The sequence below is a fragment of the Mercenaria mercenaria genome, chromosome 6 (assembly GCF_021730395.1).
Source record: "Mercenaria mercenaria strain notata chromosome 6, MADL_Memer_1, whole genome shotgun sequence".
Taxonomy (NCBI): Eukaryota; Metazoa; Mollusca; class Bivalvia; order Venerida; family Veneridae; genus Mercenaria; species Mercenaria mercenaria.
The window spans coordinates 2,520,204-2,547,105 of NC_069366.1; the positions used below are offsets into that span (position 1 = coordinate 2,520,204).

At 33.5% G+C, this 26,902-nt stretch overlaps 1 protein-coding gene across 1 annotated transcript in view; it reads left to right on the top strand.

Annotated features, from left to right (window-relative positions):
• Positions 1-26,902, top strand: part of LOC123549843 (uncharacterized) — a 92,890-nt gene that overhangs the window by 15,262 nt on the left and 50,726 nt on the right. The window contains exons 3-4 of the mRNA XM_045338283.2: positions 4,287-4,388; positions 25,940-26,235. Coding sequence (XP_045194218.2) covers positions 4,287-4,388; positions 25,940-26,235 — 398 coding nt within the window. The remainder of the gene's footprint in view (positions 1-4,286; positions 4,389-25,939; positions 26,236-26,902) is intronic.

Sequence of the window (26,902 nt, forward strand, 5' to 3'; positions counted from 1 at the left end):
CAATCATAATCAAGCCCTGTCTTCAAATTCTTGTATTATTATATCCCTTTTAACTGTATCCCTTTTTTGAGTTTCATTTGAATTCATAATTCGTTTCTTACGGGGGTATTTCCTCCGAAGGATAGGCAGAATAGAAAGGTCAACTTTTGAAGAATTAACGATCTACCTATACGAATATTACTTATAGTTGTAAACTGTCTAGCTTTCCATTTATTTTTGCCCGTTTGAAATTGTAATAATCTATTAACATAATTTAGATTTTCTGAGGACCATGTAATGTTTCCAGATTTTTTTTCTACGGTATACTAGGTCATGCTGGTTTCGGAGTAAGCCTATCCTACGAACAGTACATTTTTTATAGTTGAGTTTAAGACCTGAGATAAACAAAAAGTTTTCAAAAGTAATTATCGTTTCTTCAAAGATGTTATCAGAACCATCTAAAAACAGAGTGACATCGTCTGCATACATGCTGTTTTATACGTCTATATCAAATTTCTTATAACATTTAATAGTCTGTTTTTCTCAAATTGCTAAAGAGAGTAGTTCAATAGCTAAAATAAATACATAAGGGGAAAAAGGGCAGTCTTTTCTGACTCCTCGTTAAATATTAAAGGAATAGGACAAGAAATCATTATACAGTAAACATCGTGTCGGGCTTTTATAAAGTATATTTCCCCAACTTTTCAAATCTGGGCCAAGATAAACGTGTGATTTAAACTATTATACGCTTTTTCAGAACCAGGAAAGAATAAAATGTCAGGCTTGTCATTCTGTTCTGCATACTCTAGTACATCATATATCAATCTTTTCTTTCACCAATATATCTTCCTTTGATAAATTTGACTATTATCAATTAAATTAGTTAACACTGGTTTTATTCTGCTAGCAATTGCTTTACTTGATACATTGTAGTCAATATATAACAAACTTATAAGTCTCCAATTTTAAGCTGTTTATAGTTTTTTACTTTCTCATATATTGAAAGCTAACCTTGGGGAATTTTCATCCATGTACTATGGACTTCATCAGCCAACAGATCTTTTTTTTTAAATTGACTGGGACACAGTTGAATTTTCATTTAAATATTATAGGTCTCCACTTCGACAACAGCGATAAAGATTTATTTGGTGTTGTGATTAATGTTATCAAACTTTATGCTTGCAATAGGCTTATATGATTATTTTCGTAAAAACAGTAAAAATAATTAATTTGACTGTTGTTAATGCATATATCTTTTACATTATTTTTTGATTAACTTGGTTGTATCAGGGTTCTGTCAAATATTTGTTTCGTTGAGGAAATGTTTGACCTTCTGTCATATATTTGTATATGTAAGTCTGTCAGGGTACATACCAATGAGTAAGTTTAATTCAACTACAATTGAACATATATAGATATAGAAAGTATGAATTCAATCTGAAGAATGATGAAAATTTATGCTCTTTTTGTTAAAAGCATTTTTTTAAGTTACTATAATTATAGTAAGAGGGGTTTATATTCTATGACACTTGTAAGATGTACCGTAGCCGCGCCTTAAATCCGCTGGATAAATAACTCAGTACACTGTTTTTTGTTTCCATCTAGTTTATTTTCCGTCACTAACAGGATAACTTCTAACTGACAGAGCTAACAAAATTCCATCTAGCACAAATAAGTCTATAAGCACTTCATAACTTCATTACTCCATGTCTCCGTCTTCATTCCTTCTCAGGCTGTGCATAGCGCAAGGCCTCAGCACTGCCTGCTTCCAAGCCACCACAATATTCCAAGATATTCCTATTTTTGACAGTTTAAAAGATCTGAGCGAGGAAGAAGTTAGAAAACTAATAAACCAACTACAGACGAAATCAGGTGAACTGGATATTCTACCAACAAATGTGCTAAAACATAATTAGTTGAGCTGTTGCCTGTTATTAACAAATTGGTTAATTTGTCGTTGCGCGACGGCATCTTTCCAACAAAATGGAAACAGGCAATTGTAAGACCTTTGTTGAAGAAAATGGGACTGAAACTTGAATTCGCAAACTACATGCCTGTTAGTAACCTATCGTTTCTGTCAAAATTAATTAAAAAAGCAGCTCTGTTCAGGCTCAGTGATCATGTAAACAAACATAATCTTCTACAAAAAAAAAAAAAAAAAAAAAGAAAAAAAAAAACAGAAAAAAAAAACAGTCTCCTTACAGGAAAAACCATTCTTGCGAATCAGCATTGTTACGTCTAGTAAATGATTTACTGGATGCTATGGAGAAGAAAGAAGTTACGGCTCTAATTGCCATAGATCTCAGTGCCGCCTTTGATACTGTAGATCATGACATACTTGTTGATGTGTTAAACAAGCAGTATGGCGTTCGTGGAACAGCACTGAGCTGGTTTGATTCCTATCTGCGCCCCAGAAGTTGCCGGGTAAGTGTCGAATAAGCCATGTCATTTCCACGCCAATTAAATTGTAGCGTTCCACAAAGGAGCTGCTTAAGACCGTGGCTATATCTGACATATGCGGGGACACTGTTTGATGTTATTCCGCCGTCGATTTCAGTTTACTGCTTTGCAGATGAACACACTGGTAATAAACGCTTTAAACCATCATCTCCAACATTAGAATCCCAGGCAATAAAAGAACTGGAATAATGTGCTAAAACAATCAAAAACTGGATGAATGAAAATAAGCTCAAAATGAATACTTCCAAAACCGAGTTCATCATGTTTGGTAGTAGGCAAAAGCTCTCTAAGTGACAAAATATGCATTGTAGGTGATGAAGAGAAAGTAGTGAGCTCTATTCGATATCTAGGTATATACCTGGATGAAAATTTAAATCTAAAAGAGTGTGTAAAACGAAAGTGTAGAAAAGCAATACTCAACCACTTTAGAATAAAATGTATCCGGAAATATCTTACCAAAGAGGCTACCGAAACCCTTGTGCTGTCATTGGTGATATCCCATTTAGATTATTGTTAGGTCATACTGTATGGTATTGCTCAAAGCGAAGTAAACAAAATGTAGCGAATTCAGAACATGTGTGTAAAACTTGTCCTAAATCGAAGAAAATATGACAGTTCCAAGCAAGCGCTGTATGATCTTCACTGGCTACCAATCAAAGCCAGAATCACAGTCAAAATGCTCACCTACATGTATAATTGTTCATTTGGAAACTCTCCAGAATATCTTTCTGAATTTCTCATAAAACAAACACAGACAAGGAACTTGCGTTCTTCAAATTCCGTTACTGGGTGCTTTGTTGTTCCTTCCAACAGGCGGAAAACGTTCAGCGACAGAAGTTTTGGTAGAGATGAACCTAAACTCTGGAATAAATTGCCTTTCGAAATAAGGAAATCAGACACAATAGATGTTTTCAAAACGAAGTTGAGAACTCATTATTTTGGAAATTACTTCGCACTCTTTTAGAGATTGTGACTGAGATTTTTAAGAGATTGAAGTAACTTGAACTGGATGATTTTATTGTGTCAATACATTCGAATACTTTTTTGGTTTATAACAAATACAAAAATACAGATTTTTTTTTGTAATAACTTTTGGACATGTCGCAATAACCCACTTATACTTACTTAATAACAAACAGCTATCTTACTGTATCTTAATACTCTAATATTTAATTAATCTTATATGATGTCTGATCTTTTGTTTAATGCTTACTTAATAGTTTATTCACAATGATATCTATGCTCATTTATGTCATATGTCATGTAAAATGTCTTAATTTTTGTAAAAATAGGCGTTTAAGCAAATAAAACAGTTTCAGTTTTTTTTTTTTTTTCAGTTTGGTTACTGTGTGAGCGGGCGTCCCCTTCAGCTTAGTCTGACAATACACATTTTGTCCCCATATTTATACCGATTGGTCAAATACATCATTTACATAAACAAAATTAATGAATTCTGATACAAACCGAAAGTAATAAACAATAAAAATATTTCTCGTAAATATAGATAAATTTTCACTCAAATTACACCCTATGTCAATCACTTTACTGCATTATAACACTTATATGACCTGAATAATAATTTTAGATGCATTTTATGTGCACTTCGTGAGAAAAACAACATGTTTTTTTTATAGTGACGCACTTATTAATTAATCTAGATCTTAACCTGTTTAGTCTCGCCTTTTTGTAAGAAAAGTGTTTCTTTCTTAACTTTTGAAAATATATAAGGAGAGTGTGTTTTCTTTCAACAAATAGAAATTATATCAATTTCTAAAGAAACCTACAAATATGAGAGATTGCTCATACGCTGTTTGATATAAACATGTGATAAAACGTACATTCTACAGATTTCAGATTCATCTACCTAAATTTGTCAACCAACCGATACGATAAGTCTGCTGCCAGAGTGTCTTTTAATAAGACAAAATACACTTCATTAACCCCAAAACGTAAGTAAATGCAGCGGAATGCCAGATGCAGTAAGTACTTGAATTTATCATTGGTCATATTTGTTTGCAATACGATGTAATTAAGTAAGCAAAAAGGCTTTAAGATGTAAACAGAAATAAATGAAAATGATAAGCAGAGACAATTGATATGAACTTATCTTATATAAAATGACCAGGATGTGAATTCATTTCAAAACATGTTTTGTAAAACTAGCTCTGTTTCGAAAGACAGCATATCTATAGTGTCGCAATTTTTTTCAAACGTAACATTCTGCTTCCTTGTATCAGCTCTGTCTCCACCACACATAGACGTAGATCAGCTTCTGGGCGCAAACTGCACAACGATAAACAAACATGTTCTCTCCCGCACATTTCAATTGTTGTTTAGCCAAGCTGCTCCTGGAATTATAGACACAATTTATAGGACAAAGTGGCAACAAAAACTAACTAAACTTTAATAGAGACAACTATGCAACTTCACATCTTTTAGTTAAGATTTCAATATGCCAACTCTTTCCTATGTTGTTTTAAGAAGTGCATTTGTGCTATTTGTATGTAAGATATGCTATTAATTATAACACTAAAATTTTATGCTGTAACCAATGAAGATTAAAACGACTTCAGTCATTAGTGTTCATATACAGATATTTCAATAATAATTAAGTATTTATTTTGTTAACTGTGCCGATAATATGAAAACCGTTGTGTTATGATTAATTTTATGGACTTTAAATGCAAATATCTTAATTGTTATTACGAATTTATTTTGCTAACTTTCTCATTTTAGATATGCTTAAAATGGCATTGATAAACTTCTTATTCTGATTTGGTCATATGAATGACACTTTAGTCATCGCAATCGTACATTGAAAATCTAAATTCGTTTCTTTGAGCTACATAAAATAATAAACGCTCCCCGTACTGCTGTCGACAATATTTTACACTAAGAAAATAAGTCCGCCTTCAGCTGTTGTAAGGAGTATTCGTACATAGAGGTTCCCTTCAAAGTTAAATGTTATCGAAAGTTCAAATGATGACACCTGGTATCAAAAGTACATAGTTGCAATGACCAAAGAAACAGTCAAAGCTCAAACCGGTTTGTTCCATAAACATCTTCCATTTGAGTAACAGAAGGTGGAGGGGTTAGGCTTGAAACTTTGTCGGGCTTTTGGCCTTGACGACCTTTACTAAAAATGTTACATTTTCGCGGAAGGGTTGATTACGCGAACCGCCCTGAGGGGTCAAATTTGAGGTTTAATTCCGACTTAGAAAGTGAGCCCGGTCGGGATTTTCTGACAGACTTTGGTTGGTCCCCATATACTAAACGTTTGGACTTGACCCATCCCCTAACTCTAACCAAAAACAATCCGCAAAATAAGAGTTAAAAAATTCAAGCTCCAAGAATTATGTACTTTTTTTAGATTTTCACTTTTCACCATCACATTTTTTTCAGTTCTACAAAATATGGTCATGAATATTTTGTAAAGGGCTTGAATGATGTTGGGCAACACCCGGGCAAAATTCCGCATGGATAGCGCAGTCGGTATGCAAAAGATTAAGGTCAGATTAGAACCTTTTCCTCTGATCCCTATGGTCCAGGGATTGAATATGTCCCTGACATCTATTTTTCGAAATAAAAATGTCAAAATCTGTAATTTTCTCGTAGGGTTCGACCTTTTTAGCTAGATATTTTTAATACTACACAATCAAATAAATTTACGAATTCAGAACCCTTTGTTGAGTTAGACCAGTCTCTAGAGTCGTTCGAGTCCCTGGCCTGAAATTAATTTTTTTCTCAAAGAATCGGTCGTTTTCAATCAAATATTATGGCAAAAGTACTAAAGATATAGTAGTAAATGTTAGATGTATTTGTAGAACTATTCAAGAGCTATGTCATAATATAGTATAGCACAAGATCTAAACCTAACTCTAAGGGTCGACCGGGCTCGAATATGGGCAACAGGTTCAAAGGTGAAAAATACACGGAAATATACATTGTTTCGCTAAAAACTATTTTACAACAACTAAGGCTCTCAAGTAACACGTTTTGGTGTATATCTATTATTTCTATGGAAATATATAGTTTTGTCCGTCTGTATGATCAGAGACTGTATAACAGTATTTCTTTCGAAAATTTCATCAATTTCATTTTATTAAAAAAGCATTAGGAGTAAGATATCAAACTGAAATTTCTTTTAATAAGTAGTTTGCACTATCACTTAAACGAATCTGAAAAACATTTTTCCCGATAGACACTTCGTCGGGATCATTTGTTGAACTTTGCTTCAAATATTAGTAAAATTAAGAAAAAATGCCTATAAAATATTCATTCAGTGTTAATAAATGCAAATAAAAACTTGTATTGATAGAAAAAGTACAATATCTGAAAGTTTGTGTACGTAATTTAGGATAAAATCTGTATTTATGTACTTTCCCTTTCGTAATAAGCCAGTTTTTTTATTTACTTCAGTTGAACGCAGAACATTCCAAACAAAAGATATCCTAATGAAATAACTTTTATAAATTAAATATAAACATTGTCGAAACAGATATATAACTTGTACCGCATACGGTTTTGACGGGGAACAGTGTCAAAGTGTACCATTTTTCAAGAAAATATTTATACGTTTTTCATATTTTAAATACAGTGATGGGCCTTGTTGAAGGAGTCATATCTTCATAACTTAATGCCCGATTTTAATAACAGATACCTTATTGCAAAAGGCAAATCAGTACCCAGAGGGAACAAGCCAAACCGGGTTTGAACCCTGTAGGCTAATATTCTCAAAATATGTACTTTTCAAAGCAGTCAAGGAAGCCTTTAAAACTCAAGTTATATCTTCACTGACGACTCCAGAGACGCCATTGGAGCAATTGTCACGGCTCCTCTCGTCAGGCCAGCTTAGTTTTGGCCAGCACTCTACGTCAGAAAACAAGTTTGGTCCCTCTTAGACATGTCCTGAGCTCCATTGGCATCATATTGGCTTATAATAGTTTATATTTAAAGCTTAGACATCATCAAACATAACCATATATGATATAGGTATGTACCCGGCGAGACTCGAACAACGGTCAAAATCTAACATAGTGTCAACTGGAATTCACTTAAAATTACAACACCGAGAAGCAGGGTATATCATTGGACGACTGTCCTGTAAGTAACCTCATGTTATACAAGGGTATATTAAATCCCAAATCTGTTCATCAATGTGTGGATAGTGTTATAAACTAATTCCATATTTTGTTTGCCAAACATAGCAATATTCGAACCCAATACCCCGATGTAAGTTTTATAAGACAGTAGTTAGGTTTTGGCTAGGTGTCCGGTAATCAATTTAAATCCTTAGAACGGTATTTACAAAGAGGAGAATATATCTTTTTCTTTAAAACCGGTAAATGATTTCCGGAAATCATTGTTAAAATTTCATATTCAATAGATATGCCTCGAACACGAGTAAGATTAATTATAAATAAAATATTTACCCCCCACCAAAAAAAATGTAATAACGGCAACTTTATGAAAACTTATCAAAACTTTTTACCAGCAATTACCTTATACACAAAGAATGCAGTTCATAACAGTACACGTGTATTGATATCCGGACCTCAAAACTCCTAGGAGAAGAACACGATAGGTTACATTGTAACTTTTTTCATACTCATTATTTTGTTTCTAGAAATGTTGTATCATGTTATGCTTATTTGAATAAAAATACTGTTTAAACTAAAACTCCGGGTCTAGAGGTGCCGTTACCGTACCCCTAGCCACTTCCCTTTTATTGCTGTTTCACAACAACAGGTCATCAAAATATTTGCTTTGAATAATGTGAAAAGCTACTGACCCACCGAAAAGATATTAAACTAGAGTTGTCACAGGAATGACCCCCACAATATGGCCTTGTCACAGAACTAAGCCAATGTCAAAGCCGAACTTGCTTGAATTTTGACCTACTGACCAAAAGATCAATAGAGGTCATCTGCTAGTCATGATCAACCTCCCTATGAAGTTCCATGATCTTCCGCCCAAGCGGTCTTAAGTTATTTCTGTAAAAGTTTTAAATGACCTTTGACTTTTGGAACTCAAAATTAATATGGGTCATCTTCTTGACATGACCAACCTCCAGATTAAGTTTCCTGATCCAAGTCTCAAGTATTCTCAAGTTATTGTCCGAAAACTGTTTAAATGTTCCGGGTCACTGTAACCTTGATCTGTGACCTACTGATCTCAAAATCATTAGGAGTCATCTGCTAGTCATAACCAACCTCTCTATTATTTTTCATGATCCTAGGCCCAAGCATTCTCAAGTTATCATCCGGAAACCGTTTAACTGTTCCAAGTCACTATGACCTTGACCTTTGTCGTACTGACCTCAAGGTCGAACTTAACCTGTATTTTATAATGTTACACATGTGTACCAAAATTTATGATCCTAGGCCCAATCGTTCTCAAACTCTCATCCGGAAACCATTTAAGTGTTTCGAGTCACTGTGACCTTGACCTTTGACCTATAAACCTCAAAGTAGACCTTAACCTTTCATACTCTTGCTCCTGTGTACTACAATTTATGATCCTGGGCCCAAGCGTTCTCAAGTTATCATCCGGAAACCATTTAACTTCTCCGAGTCCCTGTGACCTTGACCTTTGTCGTATTGACCTCAAAGTCGAACTTGACCTGTATTTTATAATGTTACACATGTGTACTAAAATTATTTAAATTGGTCAAGCTTTTCATGAGTTATCATCCGGAAACCATGCAAAACCAACGGACCGACCGGCCGACCGCAAAGCTAACTCCTACCGACCGACCGACCGCCAAGCTCACTCCTAAATATCCCTCCAAACTTTGTTTTGTTGGGGTATAATATAAGATTCTTTTACTGGTTGTAGGCGCAGATATCCGGCCTCGAGGGTAACTTTTTAGGCGGTAACGAGGCTCCCTACCGAGTTACCGCCTAAACAGTTAACCGAGAGCCGGATATTTCCATCTGCACCTATAACCAGTGACAGAATCTTTTTCTTGCATACCGATTTCAAGAAATAATAATAAAAATAAAATCAATCGAACAGCTTTCTACTTAGAACTATTTCTTATAGCAGTATATTTAAACAAAGCGCGGGAAAGCAACGTCCGTAAACAGGAAAGAGCGTAATGACGTTTCAAAACAAATAACAATGTTTAGTTCCGGTTTTGTTTTATCAGTTGCAACGCAACGTAATGAAGATAAAATAATAATATAATGATAAAATAACGTGATTTGAATCGAGAAATATATTATCAGGAACCAACAGGAACTGTCAAGGTATTGATTTTTATTCCGTTTTTTAAATAAAATATAAACTACTACATAAATCTTCTACATATATGTAGTTCGTCATACGTCATTTACAGCACGAGAGTCATCTTACACCCAAGGGTGTAAGATGGATTTTTCCAGCACCGGTAAAAATACCGGAAATCCCCGTCTGGTATGCAAGAAAATATTTTAAAGCACTTGCCAACAAACAACATCTACTTTATAAAACAGAAATCTACCTACATTTATTTCATGATTTCTGGATTCTGTGTCTAAATGCATTCAAATGTAGCTAACAGCAGGGTGAATATCATCACCTGATCAGCAGATCTGACGAATTTAGAATTTGCTTTTTCGTTGCTTCCTACTGTATGTACATGTTTACTCGACTTCTATGTTCAGTTGGTGAATGTTCGAGAAGTTAACCTTCTCCAAATGCTGAAGTACACGTAACTCGTTCTGAACACTTATCAATTCAGCAAATGTACAGTATTTACTTCAGTTACGTATTTCCATTACTACAGTCAAAGATCTACTCGAGAAACACGAAAGTAGCTGTCATTTTCCTGCAAACATGTATAATCCCATTTGTAAAACCAATTTCTTCTGCATCAGAAAAATGTAAACACACCATACGTATTTTTCCGCGTCTCTTTCGGAAACGCACGGAAGACAAGTGTGCACTGAGGCACCACGTGGGGATTTGTAAAAATAGTAATATTTGTCAAACTAAGCAATATTGCTGCTAATGAGACCAAATACGCAGATTTGCAGTATTATAAATTCATTATAAAGCTTTTTGACGGGATATCATATAACCCTCCGCTATCGCCTCGGGTTATATGCATCACCATTAGGCTATATTCCCACAGTATATCAAATGTCAAAAACCTTAATAACCAATAGTATAATACATTTATATTTCTATGGCATAAGTGCTCCATTCCGGTCGAAAACCCATTAGTCATGGACAAAATACAATGTTAGAAGGCCAAAGGGTTTTCTTATTCGATACGCCCATACCCCTAGGGCTATCCAAGGTACTCGCACAGGGTATCAATTGATAGCTAGGACCCATATCGACACATCCATATAGACACTTATCGCTTGCATCCAATAATCCAATAACCTGCCGAACGAATAGCACCTTCTGTAAAATGCCGTCCCTGGTGACAAACTTTTCTATGTAAATGTCTAACAAGAAGTGTAGCATTATAACACTTGTTTGGAATGATAAGAGGGTTTTTATCTTCAATAGCTCTACGCAATCGCCCACCTACTCTCAGCAGTCCATTATTGTCAATGATTGGATTCAAAGTGACAATTCTACTGTCCCTTTTTGACAGGTTTGTTGCTTTCAAGGCTTTCAAATTCATTTTGGAACGATACCCTCTGCACATTTGAAATTATCAATTTCTCTGCTTCAAAGCTGATTTGCCTATTATCAAACTCTCGAGCCATTGACCGCCTACTGATTTCGCGACTGTGTAAGCCACTGCTGAAATAGCGTTTTCAGACGCATCAGATGTTGTTCAACTCTTCCTGTCAAAGACTGGAGAAAGTAAGTTCTAGGAATTCTTAAATCTTATTCTTTCAGTGAATCCCTCAACTTAGTCCACTCATCAAGTTTGTCTGCTGGAAGAGGTTTGTCCCAGTCGGTGACACTTCGCATAAGAACTCTAAGCAGTAACTTTTCAGTGATGACTACGGGCGCGACAAAACCAATGGGATCAAAATATCGTCGATAGAACACCTCGACGGGAAAAAGATTTTTCTTCTGGTAACACTCGAAAAATAAATCTGTCAGACTTTATATCCCAGTGTAGACGTAGACCAAGGCTTCTCTGTTCAGACATTTCTTCTGAGGTAGGTCTAATTCAGCATGATCCTTCGCGAGGTCATCTGGAGGAAAGGCATCAAGTACTTCTGTACTGTTCGAAGCAAGCTTGTGTAATCGTATGCTACCATTTATCTTCAGAGCCATCTGAGTTCGTTGAATCAAAACAACAGCCTTTACTGGATTTGGTAAAAATATAAGTCCGTCATCAACATAGAAATTCGAACATACAAAATCCTTGACATCAACCCCATACTTTTAATATTTTAATATTTTATAAAAAAAACACTGATTAGTGTTATTATTAAAATACAAATAGGGATAATGCGCTTTTAAAAAGTAGCAGGAGAAATGATTGGCATATAGAAATATCAACTAATATATTGTGTGAAGTGGCGGATATCTCCTTCCTTAGATACCAGCTGAATGTTTGCATTATTCCATAGCGAACATCTAATCAGAAATAGATGAGGGAAAATGATATCAGTCTTGACTATATAAAATTACCATCCGAAAGTAGTATGATTGTACCATCAAAACCAAACATCAAAAGGAAATACATTTTACAGCAATTCCGTAATAACAATTAATTTTTCGTTTAGCTTTACGTGATTCGACTCATTATTTTTAATCGTCTGAACAATACATTTCACAAGTGTATAGTTCTGTTTATTCACTCTAAATTCACGTGTAAAAATGATGGCAAAATTAGTGTATACAAAGGATATTGTGGTTTATCAAATCATCATCCCAAAGAAGTTAGACTGCACCCTTGGAAAAATGGGGTGCATTTTCCGATACCCCTCATATATATGAAATCTGAACAATATTTATATAGATTATTTATATAGATTAGGTAACAATAGGCCATAAATTATTAAGAATGTGTTTTTTATGATATCAGTGGTGAACTAGTCTTAAGTTTCCGATTGCCCTATTTAAATTTGTTCTACATGTATAAAGAGCAATGTTCTGCGTTCCATACAGAAATATAGCATCTAGCATCTAGAGTGTTAAGAATGTTTTCCACAATTTATCTTTCTGGTCTGCCTTTTAAATGCCAATTGAGCGAATTTCATGACAAACATGATGTTTATGTTTCCTATAGGTCAGGTAAACAATTTAGTGTCTAGAGGATTGACACGCTTTTTTCTATCATTTGGCTTTAATCCAGCTTTAAAGTTAGCCTTCGTTTGATAAAAGCAAACATTCTGGCCTGCACCCGTATTCAAAAAGCATCTGAAGGATAAGTTTGACTGAGGTTGAAGAGTTTGTAGCTTAAGTCTAAGTCAAAGTCCTATTCATTAAACAGTTTAAACTTAAGAAACATAAAAACGTATTAAGTTGGGTCAATTTTTTGCGTAAAGTAAATTCTACTAGCACCCTGACTTTGCTTATAAGAAACTGCATAAGCCGTAAAACAAAATGGCGTCAGGTGTACGATTAAATCGTTTGTTGTTTTCAGATAAAAGCATTTTAAACATAATAATGCTTATTGTATCTTGTCTGAAAGTAACGTTTTTAAAGCTAATTGAAAACTAATTTATTCCAAGATGTAACAGTTTACAAATTTAGGCATAAAAACATTTTCTTTTTTTTATTATTTCTGAAAACTATCATTTCTTCCTAGCAAAAATAGAAAGTAGGGATAGAAATTGAAAAAAAATATTCTATTCGTGTACAATCATTGAAGCTTTATGCCTATTTGTATTACAACTGAACTTTATTATCTGTTTTCGCGATATGCAATAGCTGTTACCGAGTGGTAAAAGTCTATGTTAGGCATGTTATATGAATCTAAATGGTAATAAATGTTTATCAAAACAGTTTTTTTTTAAAGTATAAGTTTTCAGTTGCTCTAGCTCGGCAATGTGCCCCTTCTGTCTGGTCAAAATATTCAAAAGAAACAGAAAGTGGAGTCGAGATTAAATGAACGGATGCAGGATTATTTGCACCGTGAAAAGTAAGCTTATTTTTATTTCAGTTTCTTAATCCCAAACAATAGATAAGCAATATGGAATGACCCCTATGAAAATACTTGTTTGCCAGTTTTTATTTCAGCTTTGCGACACATGCTGTTTCGCCGGCAGCAATTTGTTACTGTTTTTTTCCCGGCACTGACTTTATCTGGCTGCATCGAAGCGCATCATTCTCTGGCAAAGCTGTAAGCTAGATTTTTACCGCAAGATAAATGTGGATGAACTTCAGCTTTGTGGTAGAAATATATTATAATACAGGTTTCTAATTTGACCAAGCCGCACCAAAAGCATTTGCCATTTTCCTGAAGCTCACATGACCGGCGGATATTCTGCCGGAGCATTTATTTGATAAGAAATCGGCGGACCTCTTAGCATTTTTTGTTACAAATACATATGAGTTGAATAAGACGATTAGGCCCTATTATTCTGAGAGGTGTAAACAGGATCAGTGAACAAAATATCAAAGTAATTCTCTTAGATAACATTTCCAGCACTGGACGTATTACATTTGTATCTTTTAATTGCACTTGACTTATTAAATTGATTTTGTCAAGCGATCAACTTAGTAAATGTATCTGGAGATCGCAACTTATTATTTTGAGCACCCATATTGTAATCTTTATTACATAAGTGAATATCTTTGGCACTTGAGAAGACATGCCATGCGTTTGAGATGGAACGTCATGCAGTGCTTAAATTTTTATCTCAGTTCTTCTCTTATTTCGATCAGACAAAATAATTATTATTTTAAGTGCTTAACTTTTTTCATGGGCACATAATGCATCATATCAAGACATCTCATACCAAGCATATCAGTTTTGGTAGATACAACATATTATAGCTTTAGTCATCAAATATTAAATCTAGGCTTTCGAGCAGTATTTCATCCATGTTGTACAACAGAATAAGAGGTGTTGGGTTTTCAGCATGGCCAAGAACATAAAAAAGTACAAATAAGCTATTTATAGGAACGACAAAGATTGATCAATGCATGTCAAAGTTATGGACTTAGGTTTTATATCACCTTTGGCCCTAGTTGTAACCATGACCTCTGAGATATGGGACTGGGCTTTGTACTTTACACGTGTTTGTGTGCAAAACTCCGTCTCATGGAGGCGAACCTTCATGCCAAATAGTAATAAAATTTCATCAGTACTTAAATTATGACCTGGCCAAGCTCTAAAATGATTTTTTGCCATTACGTATGAACTTGACCTTTGAGATAAGAATCTGGGGTTTGCGCCTGATAAAGGTATACATTCATGCCAAATATAAACAAGATCCCTTTATGCATATCAAAGTTATGGCCCGGTCAGGATCTGACATGACCTTTGTCCTCTGTGTGTGACCTTCACCGCTGAAATAGAAACCTGGTGTTTGCGCATGCCACTCTTATTTAGGTACACAATCATGCCAAATATAAACAAGATTGCTCCAGGCATGTCAATGTATTTGTCTGGATAGAAGATAATCCGGAAGGACTCAAGCACTAACGCACATACGTAAACAACCATTCAGACGATTATGTCTTCACTCTCATCAAGCGGGTCCGGCAACTGGCATCATTTCTTGACCTCATCAAAACGACGTGCACAGTGCACAACCAAGCTCGCTCTGTGAAATTTTGGCAATTTTCATTGCTAACTCGCCTTCCATAGAAACATGACTGATATTGTAATCTTTATATCATTATAAAGAAACCTTGCAGAAAGACTGTAGGTATGTCAGGCCGGTATGTGATACTAATTGCAACATGTTAAAATGCCAAATAGATTACGCAAAGTGGTTAATGTTGATTATTGTCTATCAAACAGACTTGTTAAATGATAAACGCTAATTATTAATTGCGAATGTGAAACACTAAATGTCAAATGCTTAGTGATAAGTCCTTATTCAAATTAAGAGCTGAATTTATAAATGGAAACTTAAATGTATCTTTACATAGTCATTGTCCTCTAAATACATTAATGCGTTTCTGATTAAAACTTTTTCTAAACATTTAAAGTAAAATATTCCCATGACCCATGAAGTTTCAATGTTCTGGGTCAAGTGGTTCTCAAGTAATGGATTGGAAATGTGCATTTTTCGTATTCTTGTCCCTGTGACTTTGACCTGTTATAAAGTTACCTTAATATTAATTGTGTTCATTTACACTGTATGTCCAATCACCATATGAAGTTTCAACATTCTGGGTCAAGTGGTTTTCAAGTTATGGATCGAAAACTGTTTAGCATGTAGACCACTGATCGAATGATCCCCAAAACAATACGAGTCGACTACTCTGTCAATTCTATCACCTTACGAAATTTCAATGTTTTCGGTCAAATTGATGTTAAGGTATTGGTCTGAAACTGTTTCCTACGTTCTGGCCCCTGTGATCTTGACCTTTGATGGAGAGATCCCGAAATCAAAAGCGTTCATCTTTTCTGTATGTCAAATAATTCTATTAAAGATTAAACATTCTGGGTCAAATTGATCGGAAACTGATTTCAATATTCATGCCCCTGTGACGTTGACCTTTGATGGAGAGACCCCCAAAATAATAGGTGTCTTTTACTCTGTAAGCCCTATCACCTATGAAACTTGAAGGTTCTATGTCAGCTGGCCATCAAGGTATTGATCTGAAATGAAATGTGGTAGCTTTTGATCACTGTTGAGTGATCCCAAAGTCAATAGGGTTTATTTGCTCCGCAAGTTCAATTATTCTTTGATATTATAAAAACGCTTAATGTCAAATTTATATACATGTACCATTTTTAGTTTCTTTGACCCGAAGTCATTAGACATCATCTACAGACCATCGTTTAAATTTCTCACTTGATAGTTGTTATTTGACATAAAGCATTTAGCAGTTATCATTACATTGTGCATTTAACATTCAGCAGTTAGCATGGAGCTTAGGCCTTCCCTACATTTATTAGAAAAGCTGTACATATAGAGATACAGATCTTTTACTCGCCAATCTAAAGAAATTGAAAATAAGCATCACTTAAACATTTGGCATTTACCATTTAAGCAATGATTTTATAAATAATTATGGCAAGTGCCGGTAGGTATGGTGCGGCCGTCCATTCAAACTAAATCAAACAAATGGGATTTAAACCAGCTCCGCCAAAACAGCAACAATCAAATTCTTTATGTCAGTTTTGTTTTTTCTCTCTAGTTTTAAAGAGCTCGTGTATTGGTCTTTAATTTATTCCTTGCATGAACTTACATATTTGTCTATTTGTCAAAAAGAATTATTGAGAAATGGAAACAAAATAAAAAAAATATTGCAGCAAAGAGAAACAGTTCAAATGGGTCCATTTAAGTATATATGTACTAAATTGACTCACTGCGGAGCATTATTAAATTTTCCTCAAATATGTTGTATAAAAATGCTCATACATGTTCCTTTGGAGTGTTTAACTATTTTTGTGGAAAGTTCCTTGACAGGCTTTATTAATTTGAACTTAACTCAAAATAGTCTTTAAACAGATCCAAGATGCAGGGACCTTACATATTTAGAAATTCAATACAAAATCATGTTTATTTATTTTTGAAATGTTTCTGTACGAAGAATCTTATTCTGTTCAAATATGTTGTATATATCTAAATTCGCAACACAGCAAAGACTAGGCATTTCCTTATTAAAATATAACAGTTGAAACATGTATAACTATTTTTTTAACTGAAATGAACTGAATATGCGCTAAATCCTAAGAATATTGGCATTATCATAAGTAATTTCAATGCAATGTGCATTCTCTGAAAAATTTCCTTGTTCCAAAGTATTATTATATATCCTTCATTGCTAGCATATATGTTATGTTTTTCAAATACATTTTAAAATAACCATTGAAGAAGACTAAAGTGATGCTATGGTATCTACTTACTGAATAGCTTGCCGGTCAATAGTCAGAACTATTGCTCAATGTTTAAAGGACTGAGGGTCAATGAATAGTTTTTATTATTGACCGGTAAATCATTCAATTTCTACAAGGCTAGACCTATTTTTAACATTTACACATTTAAAGTGTATATTGTCTTAAACATCCATGTTCAAACTATGTCAGATGTTGGTCAGATTGCATTATTTGAGGCAAACGTACCAAAATTTTTCCAAGGAAGCATGCTTCCAGACACCCATACGAACTCTGCAGCCCGTAAGTGTAAGTTACAAGTTATTTGAAGCATCAGAATGTGGTTTAAAGCCCAGGGTTTGAATTGCGGTAATTTAGCAATTTTTTCTTGTCCAACTAATTTGACGTTTAAGGTAGTTCTGCATGTTTGATAAACTGGAAGTGATGGCGTAACGTCATTTATCCGGAAAACGTTTAATAAAGCCCGGATTCGGCATACGGAAATAAAAAACAGTTTATTAATTAAAGGCAACATGTGAAAAAAAAATTCTCTATCTTTCTAAAGTTATAATATGATATTAAAACATTTGAAACGTTTAATAAATCAAAATAATGTCTTAAAATTAGCTTCAAAAAGACGGTTCATTTTAATCATGGCCAAATATCTCAGAAGTAAGCACACGGACCTATACATTTTATTTACTATATCATAAGCCATATGCTAATCTAAGAATGTGGAAAGTTTCATTAAAATCTACATTGTGGAAAATTTTCTATTCGCGAAGATGTTACGAAAGTTGCTATTTTCCCATAGACTCCCGTTATGCAAAAAAAACGCATGAGGTCCTAATTTTTCAAATCTGTCTAGCACAAAATTAATCACACTACCCTATCCTTTTTATTTGCTGAATTTTCTAGGTATATGCAAGTTTTGAAAAATCAGAGTTTAATCAAATTCTACATTGTAGAAAAAGTTTCAATCCAAACGTGCAGAACTACCATAAGGTAGCATTATACATTTAAGATGGTCGTTGTCTAATATGACTTAGAGGGATGACAACCATAAAATATCAGAATCGTAAAATAAGCCATCCAGTAAGGCTATAATAACAGGTCCAAGGGAAGCAGGCTTCGGAGTAGCAGAGCAGCGACAGTCAAAAGTTGTCACACTGTCCTTTCATATTTCGACTAGGGTCTTGGTTTTAGATTGTTTCCATAATTTTGGGAGATAGTAAATTTATATGCAGGGTTACATCTCAACTTGAATCAGAATGGTTTCTTAGCCTTGCTTCGAGACGCGGTCTGGGTGCACATTTTCAGATTACAATTTAAAGTCAGATATATAATTATTTGAAGATAGTGGATAGGGTTATGGTGGCATAGTGATACACTGACCCAATGAAAATATTTGCATAGTATATCAATTATATTTACAAATCTTCCACGGTTATTCCGGTTAAGCACCATTTATAATCGAATTCTACTTTTTATTTTTTTCATTTGATCAAAAAGAAAACAGTTATCACTGAATGACGTAAAAAATAATGTCAGAATTTCTAGTCTCGGAATCTGATAGCAGTGACAGATCGCTGGTCAATTGTAAAGCAAACACATGATGTGACCTTCCAACCTAATTTAATATCCCTAATGAGCTGCAGAACAAACTGCAGATTAAATGCAGCTTTCTGTTTCTTTACAGAATAGTGGGGTTTCAATGGTTAAAATTTGTGGTAAAGTTTTAAATCTTTCTGTTTTTTTTAAAGTGGATTTATTTTGTTCTATGAACCTTCTACTTCAAAAAAGTATCATCCTCAAATTTTCATGTCAATATTTTGGCGGCCATCTTGAATTTAAAATGGCCGCCATAGAATTCAGTGATATAACCAAAGAGAACTATCTTGGTCAATTTTAGGTATATAGGAACCAAAACAGTATCAAAGTGTTTCTAAAGCATTGCCCTTCCCTTTACGATTACATTATTTAAATTAACTTATTAACTTAACTGCATATTTATGAATATTAATGAGTATGTAAAAAATATGACCAAATTTCGCACAAAATGGACACATATTAAAGTTATACAAATTATTTCTTGGTACGTTGTAGTCAGTGAAGATGTCAAATTGTATCAAATTAAAAGGTAAGACAATGTGCTTTTAATATTTTATCTGTTTATGGCAATATTTAGCAGATACAAGGCTTTAGTTTAATCATAAGTGGGTGGGGTAAGAAACTGGCCCCTGAACACGAAAATCCACTGTGTCGATTTAACTTGGTCAATTTAAGGTATATAAGAACCCAACGAGTATCAAAAATTTCCTAATCCATTGTCGACTCCTTTACAGTAGCTTCATGTAAATTAACTAAATCAGCATATTTATGAATATTAATGAGTATATCTAAATAATATGACTAAATTTCGCATAAAAATTGGACATATATTAAAGTTATACAAATTATTTTTTTGTAAGTTTTAGTCAATGAGGTAGTCAAATGGTATCAAATGAAAAGTAAGATACTGTGCTCTTCATACTTTTATCTTTTTATGGTCATATCTAGCAGATACCAGGCTTGAGTTCAATCATTAGTAGGTGGGGTACGAAATTGACCCCTGAAGACGAAAATCCATTTATGCAATCATATCTTGGTCAATTTTAGGTATATAAGAACCTTAAGAGTATCGAAATGTTCCTAAACCATTGCTCTCTCATTTCCAGTCATTTTATGTAAATTAACTAATTAGCATATTTATGAATATTAATGAGAATGTAAAAGTATGACCAAATTTCGCTAAAATTGGCATATATGAAAGTTATATAAATTTGTTCTTGGTAAGTTTTAGACAGTGAAGGTGTCAAATGGTATCAAATAAAATGGTCCACTGCCATTGATTATCCCACTCAGAAGAAGTTGAGAAGTATGGCCTTATATACCAAATTATTCCTTGGTCTAATACAGATATAATAAGTATGTATCTCTTCTAGAGTCCGCGACTGATCCGAAAATGACGTCATCAATATGGCGACCGATTACGAAAGTGAATACTGCTGAATATCTGAGAAAAAGCGTTACATTGCTTATAATATCGGCTATTATGTCATTAACCCAGCCATTGTGACATTTCAAATGAAATTTACATTTTATCAGAAAAAAAAACAAAAAAACTTTGTTTTTCAAATTTATTTGAAGACTTTTTTCTACCCCACCCACACAATGCATTTTATACGTCGCTTCTACCTCTTGATATTAGATGTTTTTAACTATTATTATGGTGTTGAATTTGAAACATGATTATCACCGAAATTTAAAAAAAGATTGTACAAATTACATGTATTGTTTACAATTTTATCTTGATCAGATTTAAACATGATCAATGCAATTATGCTTGTAGAAGTTATACCGAAGTTTTAACTTAATGCAAGTGTTAAATTCATGGAATATTTTTAATTACTCAAAATGACTGGTTAATTTTATTCAATCAAACTTGACATCAACTCTGAGAATGTTTTACTTAATTCGTTATCAGCCCCGCAATACCAAAGCTGTCTAATCACAGTATTATTTATTACCCATACATTCAAATTTTTTAGGCTTTTCACGATTAAAGTCACCGTATTGCAGAAGGAAGGGCATCAGGGGCAGATGCTACTGATAAAAAAAATCTTTTCATCATCTTTCTTTCATTAAAACTTTAAACTATAACACTGCAGCTTTAGAACACGATAAATACATGATCAAAGTAAAGCATATAGACAGCATGCTCAAAAGGTAAAAAATAAAGAAACGCAGTGCAGCAAGGCCTGCAAACAATGCTGGTATGTTTAAAACGGTAAGCTGGCAAATATTCTCACACTTATATCCCAACCATATTCCGATGTTATAGAACAGTATACATAAAATTAAGCCCCTGGCAGCTGAATGTCTTTTTTCACGCAAGGATATCTAAAGGCACGTTATATGAAACACAAAAATGATATGGTAAAAAATTATATAAAAAACCTCTGTTCCTTTAACATTCTGGAATTCATTTTCGCTTAAGCAGGTGCTAGGGTGCAAGGGGTATTTCATCTTTCTTTCTAAACCTGTCATAAGCACACTCTGTCAAACCAGGTTTTCTATTACTTTAATTAGTTGAGTTCAATACTTTCAAGGGATCTAACAGCTTTTAACAAAATAGAAAAAAGTGGAAACTTCACAGGTCACTCAACACGACAAAAACGAAAATGTTGCTGGCTCGGTTTGATTGAGCCTGTTCAAACCATTTACGCATGTTATCCATGCTGTTGCAGAAAGCAGAACGGTATTAAAGATACGACGAATCTTGAAAGCAGAAAATATCAAAGCAGTTTAATACCAGTTTATGAACGACCTATCATGGCGTTGTTTTCTTTTTATTGTTAGACACGATAAAAGAGGAAAGTGTAGCATCCAGCTGACAAAGGGCTGAACACCAAATATGCACAGTATCTCCAAAAAGACGGGTCAGATAAAACATTTTATTATTTTATCAAATACATATGCGAACTTTTACATTGAATTTGGTATAAATAACTACTGTAATAATACACCTTGTAACAGAAGTGTTTTCAATTGATAATTAACTTAAAACACACACACACACAAGTCTAAATTACGATAGTGACATATTGTAGAATATTCGCGTAGTTGATAATAGCGGCCGATAGTTATGCAAAATAACATATTGATAGTGTCCATTTAATTCTTGAAAGTCGTTCTTGCAAAAATGTATTGACAATTATCTAAAGGTACAGGAAAAGGTATTTATTTAACGTCGCATATATAACTGACATACAAAATAACATATAAAGCTATTGTGCGGCAAACCAGGTATCTAATACTAGATACTTACTTGGGCTGATATATTTCAGAATTTTGTATGGGCAACATCCTAATTTATATAGAGAAAAAATCGAGTAAATCTGTGAGCTCAAATGATTTTTTGTATAGAGATATGTTAATCACATGCGATGCAATAATGTAGTCTTTGAATTGTTAGTTGCATTTAATAACTGCTGCACCTCCCTGGCATAAAAAATCAATTATTTGGGCAACAACGGATTGTCCGTATTTGAAAACATCATCAAGAATGCATTATTGTTAATCAAGTAACCGCTCTTGACATTGTATAATGTTTTCTAATTCATCCAAAAAAAGTCTGTGACAAGCTAGGTAAAGTAAATAGTAGATAGTTCACACAAAATATTAATTACCTCTCCAAGAACTGCATTCCCTAACCGGACAAAGATGTTGTTCAAAACGGGAGGGATTTACAAACTGCCTCACAGGTTCACATGGAAAAAGGCTTAACTTAAATTAAATGTATAAAAGGTGTGTTTAATTAATTTTAAAAACAGTTCCTTTCTCATTTATTAGATTATTTGGTAAGTAGGTATCAAGAGCAAAGAAATCATATGAAACTTCCAAATTGGACTGGATTTTAATTTTTCTAGATTTTGCAAGACTTTATACTGATTCAGAATGTTTTTAGCAGTATTAGTCTAAATTAAGTCGCAATACCTGTTCACGTGGTGTAAAATAACAGTTCGACGTGAAATTATATGATTAGATAAATAAGAAGTGGGACATGTTAAATTATCTATTTAGCGAGCTTAATGTGACATGCAGTTAAGAATCTAAGATCATCTTGCTGATCATCTCTGCCTTAAAAATACATACTTCAGGGATGTGATGAGTGACCAAATCCTGTTTATTGGAAGGACTCAAGTTGTAGGCTTTAGTACTATAAATTTCCTTATGTAAAACGTAAGACTTTTCTATTTTAATCGAATAAACTGCGTCATTAAACAAATATATGCTCACTTAATATCGTTATTTATTCATTTTCGTACTCTCCTGGGTATTGTTTTTTAATTTTAAGCATAACAAATTCCATCTTCTATGTCATAAAAATGTTTAATCTGCTAGAATGAATAGAATAAACATTACCTTCAGTAAATATATAGTTTTCAAGGACGTTGTCACCTGTAATTATTCACGGTCATACATTTTCTGCCTTTTTTATTTTCTCTTTAGCCGCCATATTTATGATGTCATAACTTTTTCTAGTCGCTTGTCTGGAAAGAGATACATGGGAAATAACAATAACTTACTTCAGTCTACAATGTGACATAGGTCTCTACATTTTTTAATATTTTTCTCACGGCGGCCCATATATCCTCACAAATCAGCATGTACTATAATGATTTGGTAACTCATGTTATTGTAATAATTTGGTAACATATTATTTCCATGGACATTACATGATGCGGTAGTATGTACATTGTAACTGTCCTAGAAAATATGCTTTCGAACAAAGGTAATGAATCCTGCATAGAATAACCCAGTTATGACGCTAGTTGTAAAATTTTATTTTAAAACAAAAACTTATATTTTTGTAAGATTCTTGTAGCGTAAATTACAACAGTTACATAGTGATGTAAAACTATTGTCACACAGATTTAAAAATCTTGAATATACCACATATCATAAATTAGCAATTATACCAAGCCAAAACTAACCTTTTGTTTATTCAAGATGCATTGTTCGAAAAATAATGGAAAACATCCTTTGAAGCTAATATCGGCCTTTTTGAAATGAAAAATGGCTGAAATGACCTATAATGTTGATGAAAAAAATTGACATTGTATCTGAGCTTAGACGAATCATTAAAACAAGAGCATTATGCGCATATATGCATTCAAACCCATCTTCTCCATCATTTAGAAGGTATTTAAAGCATAAAAATGGCGGCCATTTTGTTTTTCAAGATAGTCGCCATAAAAGTGACATGAAAATTTGAGGATGATACTTTTCTTTTTTATGAGAGGTTATCCTTTCATAAAAATCCAGTTTATGAAAATCCAGGAGGATTTAAAACTAATTCTCCATTCACAACTCTCTAGAAGACCTCTTTCTGCTACTAAATATAGATAGACAAGTACTTCCGTTACTTTATTTAGATATGGTCTACCCTTGTTTTAAAGCTGTAAATATTACAAAACTGACGTTGAACGAAATATTTTTACTTAAGTATTCTTTTATACTTAAGTTTGGTTCATAGCTAAGAATTACTTAAGTAAATAAGCAATTATCCTACACTTATAAGTTGTTTTATGCATAACAAATATACTTGATTAAAATATATTTCTTACCTAAGAAATACTTCAGTAAATAAGCAATTATCTTACCCTTATACTTAAGATGCTTGCTTTATGAATACGGCCCCTGGAGCGTTCTTAAATAATTTAGTTCCAAGCTAAATCTAGGTTTCGTAAAGACAATCGTTCCATCCAGGTTTCAAAAAGACTGACTAAAACTTTCTACAATATCCCTTTCTCTTTCTGATATAATTTCTGACTCCTTATAACCCAGTTTGATAAAAATTCAAGAAAACAAACAGTTTGACCAGGTCAAGTATGACTATAACAATGACAAATTTTACTTGCTCTAAGGCCACCGGCTCATGTAAAACATATACAACAAATATTTTCAAATTGCATAGCAAATGCATTGTAGGTCAAGTAAAGCTCAACTACCAAAACCGAAATCTAGATATAGTTGTTAAATAATTCTATCTGGTCACCTAATGTTTCAGCCTGTATTACCCAGTTTAAAAATTTGCCAAAATTATCTTAACACAGCGTTCTGACCAAGTTTCTTTACAACCGGGTCAAATGATAAACCCTTGAGTGTAAATAGCGAGATTGTGAACGACGGGAAAAAACGGACGACGGACACAGTGCTACCACAATAGTTTACTTTGTGCTCAGGTAGGTGCGCAACTCCTGTCGTTGAAAAACTTTCAGATACAATTTTACGATGGTCGTTCAATACCTTAACGATATGTGTAAAGCAAACTTTTACTGACTGACAGACGGACTGACGGACGAACAGACAAAGTCCAACTTATATACCCACCTCATTTTGGTGGTAATTAGCCCGGCGGTATTATCATTATACGCATGTTTTTCATACCGTTCATTATAGAATTGAATTATGTCGAAATGACTCCCTTAAAAATTGATCGTCCTAAGAGTTCACAGTCCATTTATCCAATGTCTAATATTAGTTTCTTGAGCAGTTATCACTCTTGGTCTAGCATGCTCTGATTATACTGATTTCTTCAACGTAGATTTTGAGATTTGTCGTTTTATAGTCAAATACTGCTTATTTGTCCTTTATAGGTATCTCTTTACATACATGTTTTTGTAGAAATGTGCTTATATCACGTTTAAGAAAGTTCAATAGTTTAATTCATAATAACAACGTCAATAATCTCATGCCATAGTAGATATGACGCGATAACTATCTTACTTTTTCAAAAAGACACGTGTAGTTACACCATTTATTGCTCAATTTTTGCATATATTTGCAAGCATCTACGATTGTAGTTGCACTACTATTTTCCGTAGAATAACCATTATTGTTTTAATGATTTCACATCTAAATATATATTATGACTTGACGGTTATTGCGAAAAATATACCGGTAGTAGTATATGACAAAAATGACAATGATACATTAAGAATAGTCACATTACCATTCCAGTGATAATTATTCTTTCAAATGAAATTCCAGAAAATAGTTGCAAAGAAACATTCAACAGAACGCTGGAAGATAACCTAAATGTAATACAGAACTACCCAGTAGGCAACGCATCGAAGTATTTAATGCGGCTTGGCATATACAGAGTAATACCAAACCAACTTAGAAAATTTCCTGTTTTCGTCACGGCGTTTGACAGCTCACACTATAATGAATCTCAGGGCTTTTTTAAGTGCCTGCATGAAAACTTTTTGTACAATCCAAAGTACAAAGGAGACGTACTTATAGTAGTTTACGATATGGGATTGACGGAATTGCAAAGGAAAACGGTAAAGAAACATATTAACATAATGATTTATTAAGTTAGCTCTGTAAATTAGGCATAGATGTAAGGTATATGAATTAAGATAACTTAAAGAGTAATGTTAAGTAGTTCATGACTTTTCCATTTTATTCGTATTACATACGAAGCAACGTAATTGATACAAGTTGAATTTAAAATCACTTTGGAACATTATCGGGCGTAACAGTTAAATGTTAAGTTTGCAAGCATGGTTATTTATTTTCAGTCGTATAAAGATTTTATGCTGTATGATATTGCATTTGTTTACAAAAGCTAACATCTACGTCTGTTTTGATGATGTAATTTTAGAATTAAAGTGCATTCCCTTTTATAACTTTTTAAGACTCTCGAGACATTTTGTTTGTATTTAGTTTACTTCAAAGTCAAGTTGATGCGTTTAAATGTTTTCTTAACTTCAACAAAATTATATTATGGTTATTTTATATCTAAGTGCCATATTTATTTTTTTAACAAAACAGTAATTGCTAAAGAATCATGACGAATCTTCGTGTGGCTAAGTATAACACTTGATTACTTTGCTGTCTTTTCACTCCAAAGAAAATGTTAGAAAGGTTAAAGTTCAAATATATCATGCAAACATTTTATCATGGTTTATCTGCATTTTTTCTGTTTGCCGTTTTTTTCTTAATATA